The sequence below is a fragment of the Xiphophorus couchianus genome, chromosome 6 (genome assembly GCF_001444195.1).
Source record: "Xiphophorus couchianus chromosome 6, X_couchianus-1.0, whole genome shotgun sequence".
In the NCBI taxonomy this organism is placed as follows: Eukaryota; Metazoa; Chordata; class Actinopteri; order Cyprinodontiformes; family Poeciliidae; genus Xiphophorus; species Xiphophorus couchianus.
This window is the reverse complement of record NC_040233.1, coordinates 27,701,561-27,717,949: the sequence shown is the minus strand read 5'-3', so window position 1 is coordinate 27,717,949 and position 16,389 is coordinate 27,701,561. Positions and strand designations below refer to the sequence as shown.

General features: G+C 43.4%; 1 protein-coding gene across 1 annotated transcript in view; it reads left to right on the top strand.

Moving 5' to 3' along the window:
• myo10 (myosin X) overlaps positions 1-16,389 on the top strand; it is a 102,691-nt gene that overhangs the window by 14,845 nt on the left and 71,457 nt on the right. The window contains exon 2 of the mRNA XM_028020150.1: positions 14,133-14,231. Coding sequence (XP_027875951.1) covers positions 14,133-14,231 — 99 coding nt within the window. The remainder of the gene's footprint in view (positions 1-14,132; positions 14,232-16,389) is intronic.

Genomic DNA, 16,389 nt, shown 5'->3' with positions numbered 1-16,389 from the left:
AAGAGCAGCCGATAAAAATCCGTTTGAACGCTTCCTTCCCAGAGATAATGTTTACGTCACATCACCTCGTTTTTCACTCCTCAGGCAGAAATAACGACATAAAACTCCCAGCTTGGAGCCGACCCGGCAGCAGAGCGGCTTCGTTGGGCTTCCTGCGGTCTGGTCCGGCTTCAGCAAATCTGGAAAGTATCATCTGCCGGTTCTGCAGCAGCAGGAAGAGAAGCGATGGTGGAATGAAGGACAGTGACGGCGGTTCGGTCGTCCTGGTGTTTATTTGCTGAGCCACTTTGTGGGCTGAACTTCTTGGAAAACCTCTAATGAACTTTGGGAATGACGTGTGAGGAGATTTAATGCTGGGCCACCTTTACAATAATCTTTTCCTCTGAGATTCTCACGGCATCGAAACCTCGAGAAAAACGTCCACAGCATCACAGTAAACCACAAACCACAGGAAACACATTTATCATGTTTTTTATTCTAAACAGAAAAACAAAAACTCATCATGCTGCAATAATCAGTCATTATTAGTTATAATGATCTTATTTTTATCCATTCAGGTTAAACCTCTCAGTGAATTATTAAACTTTTTCCTCTCCACTGTTACCACAAAACTAAAAATTCAGAGTTTTTAACTTTATTTAAATCTGTTTACATTTTTATTCCAGTTGAATTAAAACGTTCATTAAGTTAAACCAGAACGTTTTTTTTTTTTACTAAGAGTTCAACTTTAATTGGTTGGGATGCCTCTTTCCGTTCCCCCTCCATGTGAAGCAGCAGGTGGGGGAGGGGCAACATTTAAAGGACCTGTCGGCGTTTGGCTGCTTGCCGGACCCGCTTGGCTCTTACTGGTTCTGGTTCTGCCTGGTAAGCAGCAGTCTTTCCTGCCTACTGTCGCCTCATGCTTCCTCAGAGTCCATCGATCATCGTTTATCCATCTGCTCATCAAACTCTGCAGGTCCAGGAGGAAACCTGATCTTTGTGCTTCTGTAACGTAAATGATTTCTGTTTCCAGCTGGTTGTAAATCCCGCTCAGCTTTTCTTTCTGTTTTCTGCTTTTCGTCGTTTTGGTTGTGCTTTTCCAGCCCAGCTCAGTTTTTCTAGCGATGAATCAGAGGAAAGTCCCACTCCTGTCCAGGAGTTGGAAAGGCATCAAGCAGAGGATGAAAGCCGGCCCAGAATAGCTGCTCTCACTCGGCGTTCATGTTGTTATTTCTGTGGAATAATTTTAGACATGAAGGTTGAATCAAACATAAATTTGTCCTGCATGCCACTGAAATCAGAGCGCAGCCTCCTCTTCTCTCACTCTGCTAATCTACACAAAATAAAAAGACTGTAAACAACAAGATTAATGGGAGCTTCCTGCACGGAAACAATCGGCATGAAAGAGGGAAGGGATTCATTGACAGAACGGGGAGAATTCGGCCGACCCTAAAACCGTTTGCTGCGTTTTTGTGGCTGCTGCATGTTTGCATCAATGGGAACAAAAACAAGGATCTGCCCTGCAAGCAGAGCGGAGATTACAGCCTGGGTTTGTGGCATTCCCGCTCACTTTGTTCTGCAAACCCAAAAGAAGCCCAAAACGGCCCGACTCATCCAGAAACATCTGCTGGTTGTTTCTGGATTAAAGTTGTTTTTAGTTGCTGGCATGCAGGGTAGTTTCTGTCAAACGGGATCCAGCGACAGTCTGTCAGAGAACATTAGAAACCTCCAGGCTCGGTTTTTAGCTCTCCTGCTGTCAGCCGAGACAAAGTCACTGCTGGGATAAAAAACCTCCACTTCAGATCAGGAAGATAATCTGAAACTTTGCCTCCAGACAGGAAAAGCAAGCGGGAAATTCTTCACTTCAAAGCCGTTAGCGTTCAAAGGCCGTCGCTTTTGAACCAGTTCAGCTCTTTAGCGTGCACAGGATAAGTGTGTTTATGTTCGGGTTTGAACATTTAGCTGATTTTTTCGCCCTCTGTTGTTTCATGTGGCTGCATTGAAACAGGAAACCCAAAGCATCGTCTGAAGCAGCGCCAGCATCCAGGTGCTGGCAGCGAATAACGAGGCGATTCAAAGAAACAAGGAGGTTTCTGCTGAGAGGCGAACGAGCGAAAGGTCAAAGTGTCCAGGTGGCCGCGCCGCCTGAGAGCCGCATGAGGAAAAACGTCACCAGGAAACGGAGATTTTAAAATGATCTGCATCCACCGAGAGCTAAAAACTGTCCCTCACCGGCGCTCTGTCGGAGTTTAGAACAAACCTCATTATTTACCTCATGACTTCTGATGTCTTCATGCCATCAGGTTTAAAAAACGGTTTCTGACTGACTGTTTACGCTGCTAAATAAATCCTAGTGTTGTTATATGACCTTTGTGTTTCCCTGCTGCTGCAGCTCCACTGAGCTCTGCTGGTTAAACCAGTCGGATCTTCAGCCTGGCATGTTGTTGTCAGCGGCCATCATTGCATTAGTTTGGTGTGGAGTGCTCCTCTCTACGTTTCCACTGCTATTTAATCAAATGATCGGTAACCTTCAGGAACAGTTCTTCCTTTGGGTTTGTGTTTAGCAGCAGCTAAACGTTTCAGGACGGCTGCGCTGAACCACTGGTGCAGATTTGTTCTCTCCACGATGGTTCGCCACAAATTTCCACCATTTTGCCGCTACTTCAGATCACAACCTGCATTTCCTCCCACATCCTGCGTATCGACTTTATTTAGTGTTTGTAATAAATGATGGCTGAGTTTGACACGTCGGCTGTAAATATGTGACTCCTGAGTAAATAGCTGAACAGCAACTCTTCTGTTTTTCACGTTTGGCTTCGGCTCACAGAGGCTCTCTGGACGCCGAACTTTTCAAATCAAGCAGCTGTTTCCTCCATCAGCTCCAACTCGCCCACCTCTGTCAGATATTCACATCCGACCCCCAAACAGCTCGTCTCTCTGCAAGCTTTCTCTGCACAATTATTCATTTCTGCTTGTTTGTTTCTTCCTTTTCAGACTGTAATTACAGTTTGGTTTGGGCTAATCTGTCCCACATTCAGACAGGCTGGATGTTTGTTGTTGCTGAGCCTCTATCACTGCCCAGCTTGTTGAGCAAAGTTCGTTTCTGCTGTAAATTAAGCCCTGAAGTTTCACCAAGCAGGAAAATGTTTCCACATCCACATTATCGCGCTCAGAGACGGAAGGAGCCAGCCGCCTGAAGTGCATGATGGGTAATTCAGGGCAGTTTGGAGCGAATGCACGAGTCAGGAGCGCGTTACCAGAGCGTCGTCATGGCAACAGGGAAAGACTAACTCGTCAGGAGGTTCAGGACAACCAGAGCTGCTTCTCATCAGGTTTTCATCAAAACACTCAGACTTGTAAATATCAGTTTGTTCGTACAGGACGTCTTAAAACGCCTGACATGTTTTTCACCTTTATTTTATTTGTCTGAAAAAATCCAGAACAGCCAGATCTGCAATAATAATAATAAAAAAAAGCTACAACAGAAAACTAAAAACAAGCAGGAAATGAAAACAGAGCCAGGAAAAAAGTCTTTTCTCCTTTTTCCAGTTCCTGTGTTTAAAACATCCATGGAAACAAAGTGGAGCCGTTTTCATCATCTGTTCGTCTTTCTGTCTCTGTGACCTTCGTATTTATTCTCTGGAATTTGCTTTGAAACTCAAAAGTTTGGAAAAGTTTTGAATTTTAAAAACATGTTGGACCTTATAGATTAATATGTTATTAATCCACAAATTCCTCCTTTGCAAAGGTTTGGGGGTTTTTAAGTAAAGGTGGAGCATCTAGAAATGTTTCCAGCGTTTTTCAGGAAAAGCTGCTCCTTCTCCTGAAAAATAAAATCTGTTCATCATCAGAGTCCAGCTCTTCACTTTGTCCTCATTGTCCAAGTGTCCTGTTGGGTCACATCGATGGAGACGGTTGTTGCTGTTATTATTCCACTCAGTTTTCAACCACAGCAGCCAAAGTTTGACTCTTTATTCATTAAGTTCTCCGTCAGCGTCGGTGTTTCGGGGAACTTTGCTCCTCAGCTGAGTCAATCAGGTTTCATCATCAGAACTGAAAACCCGTTCAGAAACCTTCAGACGTGTTCAGACCTGGATCCTTTCGTGATGAGCAGCTCACAGAGGACGGGATTAGCTCTGCAGGAAAATCTTTTCAGGAGGTTTAGCTGTGAAAACTTGACACAAACCTTCAGTTTGCAGAGACATATTGAATGTTGGATTCCTTAGAACTGAGCTGGTTCTGACAGCGCCGTCGGGCCAGGATAGAAAAAGAAAAGAAGAGTTCGTTTTTGCCTAAAAATATCAGAAATTTTCAAGAAAATGTTTTTATTTTTATTTTGAAAAGCTGAAAATTTGGTAGAAAAAACTGAATCTTTTAGACAAATTTTCTAAATTTCTAAAAAAAATTGGGGGAAAAAAAATAAATTTTCTTTTACTTTTGAAAAAACTCAGAAATTGTCGTTTTCCTCAAAATTTTCGGAGATTAGTCTCAAAATTTGAGTTTTTTTACTAGCAATATTTTTTCTTTCCAAGCTCAGAAATATTTTTGTTTTTCAAAAATTTCTGAATTTTCAAAACTTTTTTTATTTGAAATGTTCTCTTCCTGGTTCTACCTACAGCGACCCTAATGTCGTAGGTTCTTCTGTTTCTGCTGAGCCTCTGATTTGTCACCATGGAGGCCGTGGCGGTTGACTTCCGGGTCCGGTTTGGTTCTGGTTCTGGTTCTGGTTCTGGTTCTGGTTCTGCTCACGTCTCTGCCGGGTCGGCCGGATCTGCTCTCAGGCAGGACTGAGAGCTGCGGCGTTCACAGCGCAGCGTGGAAAACTCTCCGCCGTTTTCATGGATTGAAGGCGATCAGAACATTTTATCAGTAACTGGAAACGTTTGAAAAGCAATAATCAGCAATAATCAGTAATAATCAGTAATAATCAGCAATAATCAGTAATAATCAGTAATAATCAGCAATAATCAGTAATAATCAGTAATAATCAGCAATAATCAGTAATAATCAGTAATAATCAGCAATAATCAGTAATAATCAGTAATAATCAGCAATAATCAGTAATAATCAGTAATAATCAGCAATAATCAGTAATAATCAGCAATAATCAGTAATAATCAGCAATAATCAGTAATAATCAGCAAAAATCAGTAATAATCATCAATAATCAGTAATAATTAGCAATAATCAGTAATAATCAGCAATAATCAGTAGTAATCAGTAATAATCAGTAATAATCAGCAATAATCAGTAATAATCAGCAATAATCAGTAATAATTAGCAATAATCAGCAATAATCAGTAATAATCAGCAATAATCAGTAATAATTAGCAATAATCAGTAATAATCAGCAATAATCAGTAATAATCAGCAATAATCAGTAATAATTAGCAATAATCAGTAATAATCAGCAATAATCAGTAATAATCAGCAATAATCAGTCCCTCAGCCTGTTGATCTGCTGACAGGAGGAAGACGATCCGCCGAACTGCTTCCTGCTGAGCCTCACCTTTTTGTTCCTGACACCCTGATGTGACCTCTGACCCCGGTGTTAATATGCCAGGTTTTAGCTTCACTTTTTATTCATTTTGAAGAGTTCAAATCCATAAACCTTCAAAATGTTGATATTTACTGCTTTACTTTGGGAGACCATAACGTTGTTTCCTGAAATGCTTCATTTAGTTCACCAATAATCAGCTGATCTAAAACTGATTCTGTTCATCCATCAAAACTGTAAATTCCCACTGTGTCCTTTAGCCTGTAAACGTGTCATTGCTGCAGGTTCTTATAGCACAGAAACTGTTTGTAAAAGCTTCATTTTCTGCGTTGGCCTCTCAGTGACGCTGTGAGTCAGTTTTACCTTTTTATCGTCAATGTTTGTTGAATTAAAGTAAATCTGCGCAGTGAGTTTGGATTCATCGTGAACCAGCAGGTCAGGAAGTTAGGAGTGGAGAGTGAGAACCTGATTGGTGCGTCTGAAGTTGGGAGGATTTTTCAAAACGTTTTTCTCATAAATACCCAGAATATTTCATGTTTGTTTGCAGGTTTAAAGTTTGAAGCTTTTGACCAGTTTGTTCTCTGCTCTCTGACTCCAGCAGGAACAGATTCAACACTTTCTCCATGTCAACCTGATAAAATCACAAATCTCACAGCCCAGAGGAAATGTCATGGATCGTAATCTGGATGTCAGTTCAGTGAACTCACGTTCAGTTGTGTTTTTAATTTCCTATAAAATCCTGACAGACGTTCGTTGGGAAACGTTTCTTTATTTTTCAAAAATCTGTTTAAAATCATTAACAGATCTGGTTTTGACTTTAGAGTTGCATGTTTGTCTTTGCTTTAGCAAGATTGAATATTAGACAGAAATGATGTCATTTCTGCTCCCTAAACTTCTTGATTTACAAACTTTTTTCTGCTTCTGTTGCCACAAAGTGAAGAAGTTTTAGGACTGAAACTGTGTGAATTTGGTTCGCTGTGGTTCAGCCTAGTCTGCAGAAAACTGGGCTTGGATTAAGAAAAATTCAAGAAATATGATGGAAAGATTCCTGACTGAGCTTAGATAAATGATTCCTTTGGACTGAGAATGATTTTATTTTTCTGCACCGGTGTGTGCCGGGATCTGATTCCTCAGTTTCTCTACAGAAACGTCCTGTAACTCGAGCCTCTGCTTGTTCTGCCTCTGAGAAATCAGCTGAGAACAAAACGAACTCTCCTGGTTTGAACTCTGCAGAGCGATTCCAGCCACACATCGTCTCCAAGTCCAGTCCGGCCTCTAAATGTGTTCCAACCGCAGAGCATCTGAGCTCACGATGACGTTAATCTGCGGCAGAATAAGGCGCGGAGGCAAATAAGTGAAAGGGTTGTTTAAAAGTAGATCCTGTGGTCGCTGCAGCTGGAAACGTCTGGATGGGGTTTCTGGAAGAATTACCTTTTGTTTAGGTCCAAACAACGTTTTCATGGGAAGCTGTTTGTACTTGCCGGATTTCTCCTCAGTTCAGCCCTTTAATGTGAAACAAAGAATCCTGTGGAAAGTTTCCGTCAGTTTCTGTCTCATTGGCCGTTAAAACGAGAACGGTGTGTAACGTTTCACCCGGAACATTTTGGACAATCGACACAGAACATGTGTTTACACGGTCCATCTGAAACCGGCATGTTCAGCTGATTCCACAGGGGGCGCTGTGGTGCTAACACCTGGCATTCAAACCCCAGAGTCAGAGCAGATCCCGGTTTAACACGAGTTGTATGGTGGAAAAGGTTAAAAAGGTCCTGGGTTCAAATCCCAGTTTGCATGTTTCCCTATGGAGGTGAAAGCAGACTGGTAGTAAACTGGTTATACTGTCGCAGGGCGGTGGCTCAGGGCGGTAACACAAGGCGGGGCGGTAACTCAAGTTACCAAAAACACGGCTACATTTTCTCAAAATTCTATTTTAATACATTTACTGGTTTATTTATATTTATTCCTGTCAAAATCGATCATTTATGACATAATGCAAATAAAATGTGGATTTTTTTCTACCTTGTCATATTTTCTCTCTCTAATCACAGCTTTAGAGCGACAGATGAAGAAAGATACATTTTGGAAGTTGAGAAGTGCGTTATTTTATGACTGTTTTGTGAAATCTTGCGTTTCCCTCTGAGCGGAGCAGCATGTAGTGTAAATCTAGATTATCCATTTTGGTTTTAATCTGTAAGTTATCCTTCTTCACGTCATTCCTACTTGTTCTATTTGCTGCTGCCTTAGTAAAGAGCTTCAAAAGCCCCAATTATCACCATTAGCTCTTTTTCAGAAATCCTTTTCATTCTTTATAATCTCTGGTTTATTCATTGTAAATGTAAACTGCTTAATCACATGTTTCCCTCTGTTTTACAGTGTTAATAGTGAGGGCTTGCTGCTGTGCTTCGTCATAAAGATAACGCTGCTAAAGTTTGCAGTCAGCAGGAACTAAATTGACCCAAACATGTAAGCAGCTACATGTGTGCAGTTCGTCCATAAAGGCCTCGTTAAACGGCTTCATACGTGGACTGCAGTCAAATTATTGCAGCCTGTAAAAAACTAATAATTCTGGTTTTAAAAGCAGTTCAGTCAGCGGCCGATTGGCCGGTTCTGGTGTTGATCCGGGTCATGTGTGCGCGGCCGCTGTGATTTCTTTCCCATCGTTGCGGATCTTTCCCTGCCGCTCCCTCCATACAATGCCGCTCTCATCCCTGTAAACACAACCTGCTTTGGGAACGCCAACGGAGGATTTACAAGTTTTATGCCTCTAATGTCTGCTTCCAAGCAAAAAGCTTTTTCATAAAACATCTCTAAACACTTGTTGATCTGGGATCAGCGTTAGTTTCTGCGTCAGCAGCGATCTCTGCGTGTTTTAATAAAACAAGTTCTGGTGGATTAAGGAAGAAATGTCTGAGGAGAAGCTGGACGGAGCCGATGCCACACACACGGTTTCACTTAATCACCTACAAGCTAACGGTCGTGTTTCTCATCCGGAGTTTTTGTTTTAGTGTTTCTCACAGGCGGATCCAAAGTGTTTCGCTCCGTTTCCTCTCCTTCAGGAAGCTGCAGTTATAAATCCTCCTCATGCGTTTCGGATGAAGCAGAAATATTCCTGACAGCCAACATGACTCTGATTCTGAACGGCTTGATTTGGATCCATTAAACTCAATGAGGAGGAGCTGGAGAAATGCAGCTCTTATTTTGACAGACCAAGTCAACATTTTCCTGCTAATAAAGCGGAAAATTGAGTTTTATCCTTTGGGAATTTTTATCTTTTATTCTGTTAATTCCTTCCTGCCTTTCATGACGTTTTCAAAATTATTTCAGCTTCTGGAACCAACCGGAGAAATGTTTGATATTGGGACAGTTAAAACCAGAAGCATATAGCTACACCATATTAAATATGCATTTTTTCCAGATAAATCAGAATAAATGTTCCTGTTTTAGGTCAGTTAGGATTAACAGAAATATTCTATTTTCTAAATGCCAGAATAATGACAGAGAAAATGTCTAAAGGTGATTTTTATTACTTACTTCAGTGTGAAAAAAAAAGTCATTTTCTATCTTGTGTGTAAACTTGTGGTTTGGACTCATTGTGTTGGCTGACTCAAAGCGACCTTCGGTTTGTATAATCCAGATATAAATACTGTCTGTCGGATTGTTTTCTGCATGTAAAACGATTTTATGCTTTATGTTTTTATGCTTTCACACATCTGGGTGCCGTTATGCTTCATTCCCACGGGAACATCTGATCACATCATGAATTTGCTTCCTGCTTCACTTTAATCCAGTTAAAATCTTTATTTGCTTATACTGTGAAACATTTGCAGACTTTCAAATCCAAATAACTCCTTCTGATTGGCTCCCTCCAAGGCCGTTGCTCAGTGATTGGTCGGTGCGGCAGTCATGGACTTCCTTACTGCTGGTTCCCAGCCTGCGGTTTCATCATGTGGAGGATAATTTTAGTATTTTCAGAGATGTTAAAGATAATTTCTCTTTTCTTTTGCAAAATCTGAGAAAATTCTGTTTGCTTCAAAATCTCTTGAAGGTTTAATTTATGATTGAAATAATTTAATTTCCTCTGATAAAAATGAATAATTTTAAAAATTATTTAGCAGTTATATTTGAAACGTTTCATCTGTTTCCTTCTGACGAATTCAAAGGATGCAGAAGGAGAGCAGGTGAGGAGAGACCGTTGCTCACTTTTAACCTCGGCTGTAAAACGTAGCAGTTAATAATTAATGTGACCTGATGATTGATCCGGCTCTTATCTGCAGAAAACAAAACAAAGCTGACACGCAGAGGAAAACACTGCAGGCGGAACGATTCGCTTCACAAAGAAAAGCTGCAGAAAACGCCGAATCTGCTGGAAACGCCTGTTTGCCTTTAAACGTTTCGTTTGTCGTCACCTGAGAGGAAAAATGATGAAAAAAACAAAACGGCTCTGAAGTCAAACCACAGCTTCATGTTCAGACTGGGGTGTGTGTTGACTGAATGGATGGACAGTTTTATAGCAGCTGCTGAATCACTGACTGAACTTTCATGCCCTGAGGAGTCAGATTATTACACCCATTCAGTTCTCCTGAGCAGGTCAGAGGTCGGCTGAATTTAGTTAGATTTTCTCTGATGATTGTTGGTGAAGAGTTTTCCAACTCAGAGGAAACAACCTGCAGCCTCACACACTCCTGATAAACATCACAGTGTGTGTGTGTATGTGGGTGTGTGGGTGTGTGGGTGTGTCCTGCTGCCTCTTTGTCCCACTCTAAAGTCAAGCAGCACTTCAGTCACATCTAAACTCGTCTCCTGAATCTCACTGGAGAAAATCATCCCACAGCATTTAGCTGCCATGTTTAGCATCATCAGTTTGGTTGCTAGTTTATATCTGCATATATTTATGATGTTGTGGATCCGTTCAAACAGTCAGACTGAGTGTAAACATAATACAACATTTACCAAAAATAGTTTTCTCATGGCTGAACTCCTCCCATTCCCCCTGCTGGGTTTTATTTATGGGTATCAGAGTAAAGAAGGATTTTATAAAGTGGTGTGCAGCGCTAACTAAGGTGTTATGCTAACAGTTAGCTCCAATCATAAACATTAGTTGAGCTAACGTTTATAATAAAGTGCCATTTTATTTATGAAACATTTTAAAATGCATTAAATTAAACTGAGAAGGATTGAAAAACAACAAAAGACAAAACGGAGAATAAAGGAATAAAACTTTCAGGAAGTTTTCACAGTTTTGCTTCTTTTTCTTCTAACTAAAAGTTTTATTTCCATGTTTATTATTTTAGCTCAGTAAATGTTGAGTCTGTGGTTCTGTCCCTTCAGCCGGGTGTTTTTGGACCGCAGCTGTTAAAGACGTTCCTGTTCTCCATCAGAGCCGGTTCAGACAAGGTCAAAGGTCAGCGGCAGGAACTCTGGGCTCTGATTGTAACTGGGAAACAGCTGGACCCCTCAACCTGTCAGGCTGGTTTTAGCAGTGACCTTCAGAGCCGAGGGTCGATCCAGAACCAGGAGTCAGAGAACGAGTCGCCATGGCGATGTGCAGCTTCAGCGCTCAGAGAAAAGAAAAAACCGTCCAGTGTTTCTGCGACAGAAAGGACGCCTGTGGCCGAGCACAAGACTCAGTCTGTTGCAGGAGAGGAAGTGGAATCTCAGACCGGACAGCTGCTCATTCCCGACCCCGATGGCGTACGAACGCCCCCGCCGCCCCCCTCAGCGCCCTGAGCGTTCAGCCACACATGTGGAGGTTCTGCAGGGCGGCGGGTCGTCGCCTCGGCCCGCGGGGCGGCGGTGTCGGTTGGTGTTTTGGTGTCGGGATGGAGAAGAACAGAACCGTCCAGTGACCTGCTGTTCCTGATGACGCCGTGTTTCTTCCTTCCAGCCCTGGTGTTTTCAGCAGCCTGACTCCCCGGAGTCAGGCTGAGCCGTTTTCTGCTGCAGCCTGAGCCGTTTTCTGCTGCAGCCTGAGCCGTTTTCTGCTGCAGCCTGAGCCGTTTTCTGCTGCAGCCTGAGCCGTTTTCTGCTGCAGCCTGAGCCGTTTTCTGCTGCAGCCTGAGCCGTTTTCTGCTGCAGCCTGAGTCGTTTTCTGCTGCAGCCTGAGCCGTTTTCTGCTGCAGCCTGAGCCGTTTTCTGCTGCAGCCTGAGGCGTTTTCTGCTGCAGCCTGAGCCGTTTTCTGCTGCAGCCTGAGCCGTTTTCTGCTGCAGCCTGAGTCGTTTTCTGCTGCAGCCTGAGCCGTTTTCTGCTGCAGCCTGAGTCGTTTTCTGCTGCAGCCTGAGCCGTTTTCTGCTGCAGCCTGAGTCGTTTTCTGCTGCAGCCTGAGGCGTTTTCTGCTGCAGCCTGAGGCGTTTTCTGCTGCAGCCTGAGGCGTTTTCTGCTGCAGCCTGAGGCGTTTTCTGCTGCAGCCTGAGGCGTTTTCTGCTGCAGCCTGAGGCGTTTTCTGCTGCAGCCTGAGGCGTTTTCTGCTGCAGCCTGAGGCGTTTTCTGCTGCAGCCTGAGGCGTTTTCTGCTGCAGGGCGGCTCTCTGAGCTCCGCTGTGCTGCAGCAGCTGGGTCCGGGTCCACGTTTCAGTCTGTTCCGCTTCAGTTTGTTCTGGATTTTACTCTGCAGCAGAAATGTTGGCGGTTTCTTTATCAGCTGCTCTGGGCAGATATCTGCTCCTTAACTGGGATTTTTATCCATTAACGGGATGAGCAGCTCGGCTTTTCTCCGTCTTTAGTCCATCATTAACTCCAAACTGGGACTTTGATGTGAGTTCAGGCCGTCAGCGCTGATGAATGAGGGAGGGAGACGTTTGGCTCACAGTCGTGTTTAGAGAGTCTCCTGCTGGATTAAAGTGTAGAAGAAGAAGAGAGGGAGGGCTGAATGGATTAGGAGAGGGGGCACAACGCGCCCTCAGACGGTGGGGGGTAACGTGAAGAGCGCGTGTTGCTGCGGGGCGGAGGGACGCTGAGGCCTTCCCTCCGGTCGCAGCGGATTCCTGCGCCGCTGCACATCAGGAATGTTTCTGCTGGTAAACAGCGCCGGCCGCGTTTTGTGCTCCTTCCTTTGTTTGGCTCCTTTATGGATCATTAAACAACCATCAACCTTTGTCATCATCATGACTTTCTTTTTGTTTTCCTTTTCAAATATGATTCCATGTGGAGTCTTTACTTTAAAACTGGTTTCATACAGCAGCTGTGATCAGAACTTCCTCACTTTCTCTCCTTTGACTTCAGTCCAAAACTAACGACCTGCTGCTAAACTGCTCAGGTGTAAAATAAATGAATTTCATGTAGAGCAGAACAAAGTGAGCGCTTTGCTCCGACCTCTAACAGGTCGATCCAGAGACGATTCTGTTCAGATTAAATCCAACCGATTCTCCAGTGGGAACTTCTGACCAGAAACTCACAGCTTTTCCACCTTCAGCCTGTCTGACGTTGAAACTGCAGAGCAGCGAAGCAAACGAAGACCAACGTCTGCTTTGAGTCAGATCATCTCATCGTTCCCCTTCGTTAGCTTCTGACTGGCAGAAGTTCAAATAGTTCAGAGGGGAAAACCTTTTTCTCACTCCTGCATCCACATTATTATTATTATTATAAAAATATGAAGCCAAAGGGAATATCTATAAAAAACTAAGTACACCCTATGATCAAGCCCCTGAACCTGCTGTGTTTCTTTTTTGTCTGACTTCATCAGATTCGTGCGTCGCCATGGAAACATCTGATTGCGCTTCCTAATCCCACGCTGCTTTATTTTACTGAGTTATGCAAATATTTGTTTTTGCACAGCTCTGAGTTGAAACCACAGGTTGAGGTTTAATGAGGATGTAAAAATATACAAACGCCTTAAAGGTTTTAATGTCTGTGGATAGAAAACCCGGATCAGCTGAAGGGAAATGTTAACGTCGGTACAGCGGCTTTTTAAATTCTGTAAATCTGCAACGACGGATTATTTTTTCTAACGTTCAGTCAGAGAAGAGAGCGGGGGGCCGCGGGGGGCTCCGGGGGGCCCGGGCCCCTCTCATCTGCTGCTGACACTGCAAACCTGAGCTTTACATTCATCTGCTGGCCTCCCTCCTACCAGGAGCCTCTGAGGGCCGTCAGGTCAAAGGTCGTTTCGTTTTGGAGGTTCAGAGAGAGGAGGAAGGCGGGAGGGCTCCTCCGAAGCACGGCAGGTGTTTCTCCCATCAGCGTTATCCGTCCGCTGATGAGCCGCACAGCATGTGGCTCAGCAGGGGTCCATCGTCAATATTTAACTGGAAACACCGGTTTGTGCTGAATGAAAGCAGCCAGGCGAAGCTGTCGATCAGGACGGTTTTATTTACACGTCTGAAGCAGAACGGAGGAGCAAACGGCCCAAACGGTCCGAACCGTCCGGGTTTCTCCAGACTCTGAGGATCAGCTGGTGTTCTGACCCAAACATGAAATCCTGCTGAGGTTTTCCTGAACGGATCGGGTCCGAAACCCAACACTGCCCTGGCTTTCACCTGGAATGCCCTCCTGGTTGAAGGTCGTTGCCTTGGTAACGCCATGGTAACGCCATGGCAACCGCAGATCCTGCCAGTCTTCCCATAAGAATCACAGATGATTCCTGGTGGCTCCAGATTTCAACGCTTCACAGTTAAAGCAGCAACTGGTTGGTTTTTAGTAACCGTGATAATTTTCTTGTTTCCAGGGGGATCGGGTGTGGCTCCGGGAGGAGGAGCAGTTCCTCCCCGGCTGCGTGTCTTCCTGCTCTGGAGGCGTCGTCGTCTTCGCCACAGACTACGGCCAGGTGAGAAACCTCAGCCGGTCCGGCCGGCCGGTCCGGTCCGGTCCGGCCCGGATCGGACCGGACTCTGTCTGAAACCCGTCTTAGCTCTTTCTGAAGGGAGTCATAAACCCTGACGGTAACGTCAGTCTAGCTTTGGGTCAAGGAGAAATCCGTTAATCTGCACAAAGATAAAAAACATTCCCAGTGACCTTGAGCCTCAGAGAGAAGAAGCGTTTCTGTCAGGATTGAATCCCTCTGATGTTTTAGTTTATGTTTTTATTTCTGTTTTTATTGAAGCAACTTTCTGTGATGCAAAAACAATAAAACATATTAATTGTGCATAAACTCTGACAAAAACAAATAAACAAATGTTCCAACATGGACATAACGATCAACAGGCAGATTTTATGGTTTTGGTTCTGGGTCCAGATATCTGACCGGTTCTGGTTCTGGGTCCAGATCTCTAACCGGTTCTGCCTCTTTCAGCTGTCGTCCTGCTTTAGGACTTGGCTTGTTAAGCAGAACCGGGGTTCTAACAGAACCGGGGTTCTAACTGGATCTACGTTGAGCAGAACTCAGCTGCTGCAGACGTTTTATTCATCTGATTCCACATGAATGAATCTGGAAACGTTTCTGTTGGGTCGTTTTTATAAGAAGCTTCAGTCTTTTTCTGCGGAGCTGAACGAAAACGTCGTTCCCACATTTATCCCGACTCAGCAGCACGGAGTCTTCAGAGGATCCGTTTGGTAACGTGGATCAGCTGCAGAGCCGCTGAAGCTCGGCTGGTTCTGCCTCACGGCACTGATCCGTGTTGTGGAAACAGACAGGAAGGTGAAGGATGCTTTGAGTCGGTCATTTATGTTTTGGATATAAAGGAAAGTGAATATTTAGATGTGATCAGCCGGGATGAAACCTGGAGCAGGAAGTTTTTACTGAGCAGCAGGAAGTGATGAACTGCAGCTTCCAGCATCTTCAACCCGAATCTCACAAATAAAATAAAAAATTTATTTAAATGCAAACAAACAAAAGAAATCAACAAGCAAATGATAAAATAATAAAATAAATAATTCAACACAACATCAAAGTTTTTCCACTCGTGTTTTAAACATTAAACAAAATCTGTGGGATTTTATCACCAGACGACCTGAACGTCTGGATGTTGGTGGATAAACTTTAGTTTTACCTGAAAAACAGACAAGAAAATAACTTGTTGTCTTTCCAGAGGCAGATTTAAACAGAGTAAACAGCGACTCTGGTGTTTTTCAGATGTAACCAGCACAGCTGGTCGCTCTGTCTGTGCATCTAAACTCGGATATTAGCAGAGAATAAGTGACGTTTGTCCTGCAGTTTTTTTCAGAGGCGTTGGAGTCGCAGCTCGTCTTCCTCGGGTTTCAGGGTTTGTGCAGACAGGCTCCTCCTCTGGCTGCTGCAGGACAAAGCAGCAGCAGATGAATGGTGATTCGAACAGCAGCTGCTGCTTTTGATGCTGACAGAAAGGAGAAGCTGGAGGCTTACCTGCCGACCTCGCTGACACACAGACACGGCTCGGTTTCCCCGTCATTCTGCCCGTCTGACACGATGATTATTAGCGTGAAATATGAGCTGATGGTTAAACGTTACTGGACCGATCGGCCGCTCCAGGTTCTGTCGGGATAAAACACCTGAAGGAGTTTAAGGCAGGAGATGAAAGTTTGTTCAAAAAGCAAAATAAAAACTGAGAACACCACTTCCTCTGATATCAGTGAATGTCAATCATATCTTATCAGTTTCAATACATTTATTAAAAAATAATCTGAGGAAAATAAGAAATACTAAAAATGAGAATATTTTACTGTAAGATTTAATTAAAAGTAAAGCTGCTGCAACATTTAAGGAGATAAAGAAAGCATCTAGAGTATTCAGACAGCCGCTATCATGACTGTCTCCTCAGAGGATCGATAGATACGAAGTCTGAGAGGCTGGAGAACAGAGCTGCAAATAATCGATTATAGATTCTGACGCGTAATCAATTCATCGAGAAAAACTGGAACATTCTGCAAATTTTTCATTTAACCAATTCAGTTTATTTTTTGAAAGATTGGAAATGCACAAAAAATAAACAAATGATTCAATTCCTTTTTTAAGTCTTTATAAGCCAGTTAACAATTAACTCGTTACTGAATTGATTTTTTTCAGTAAT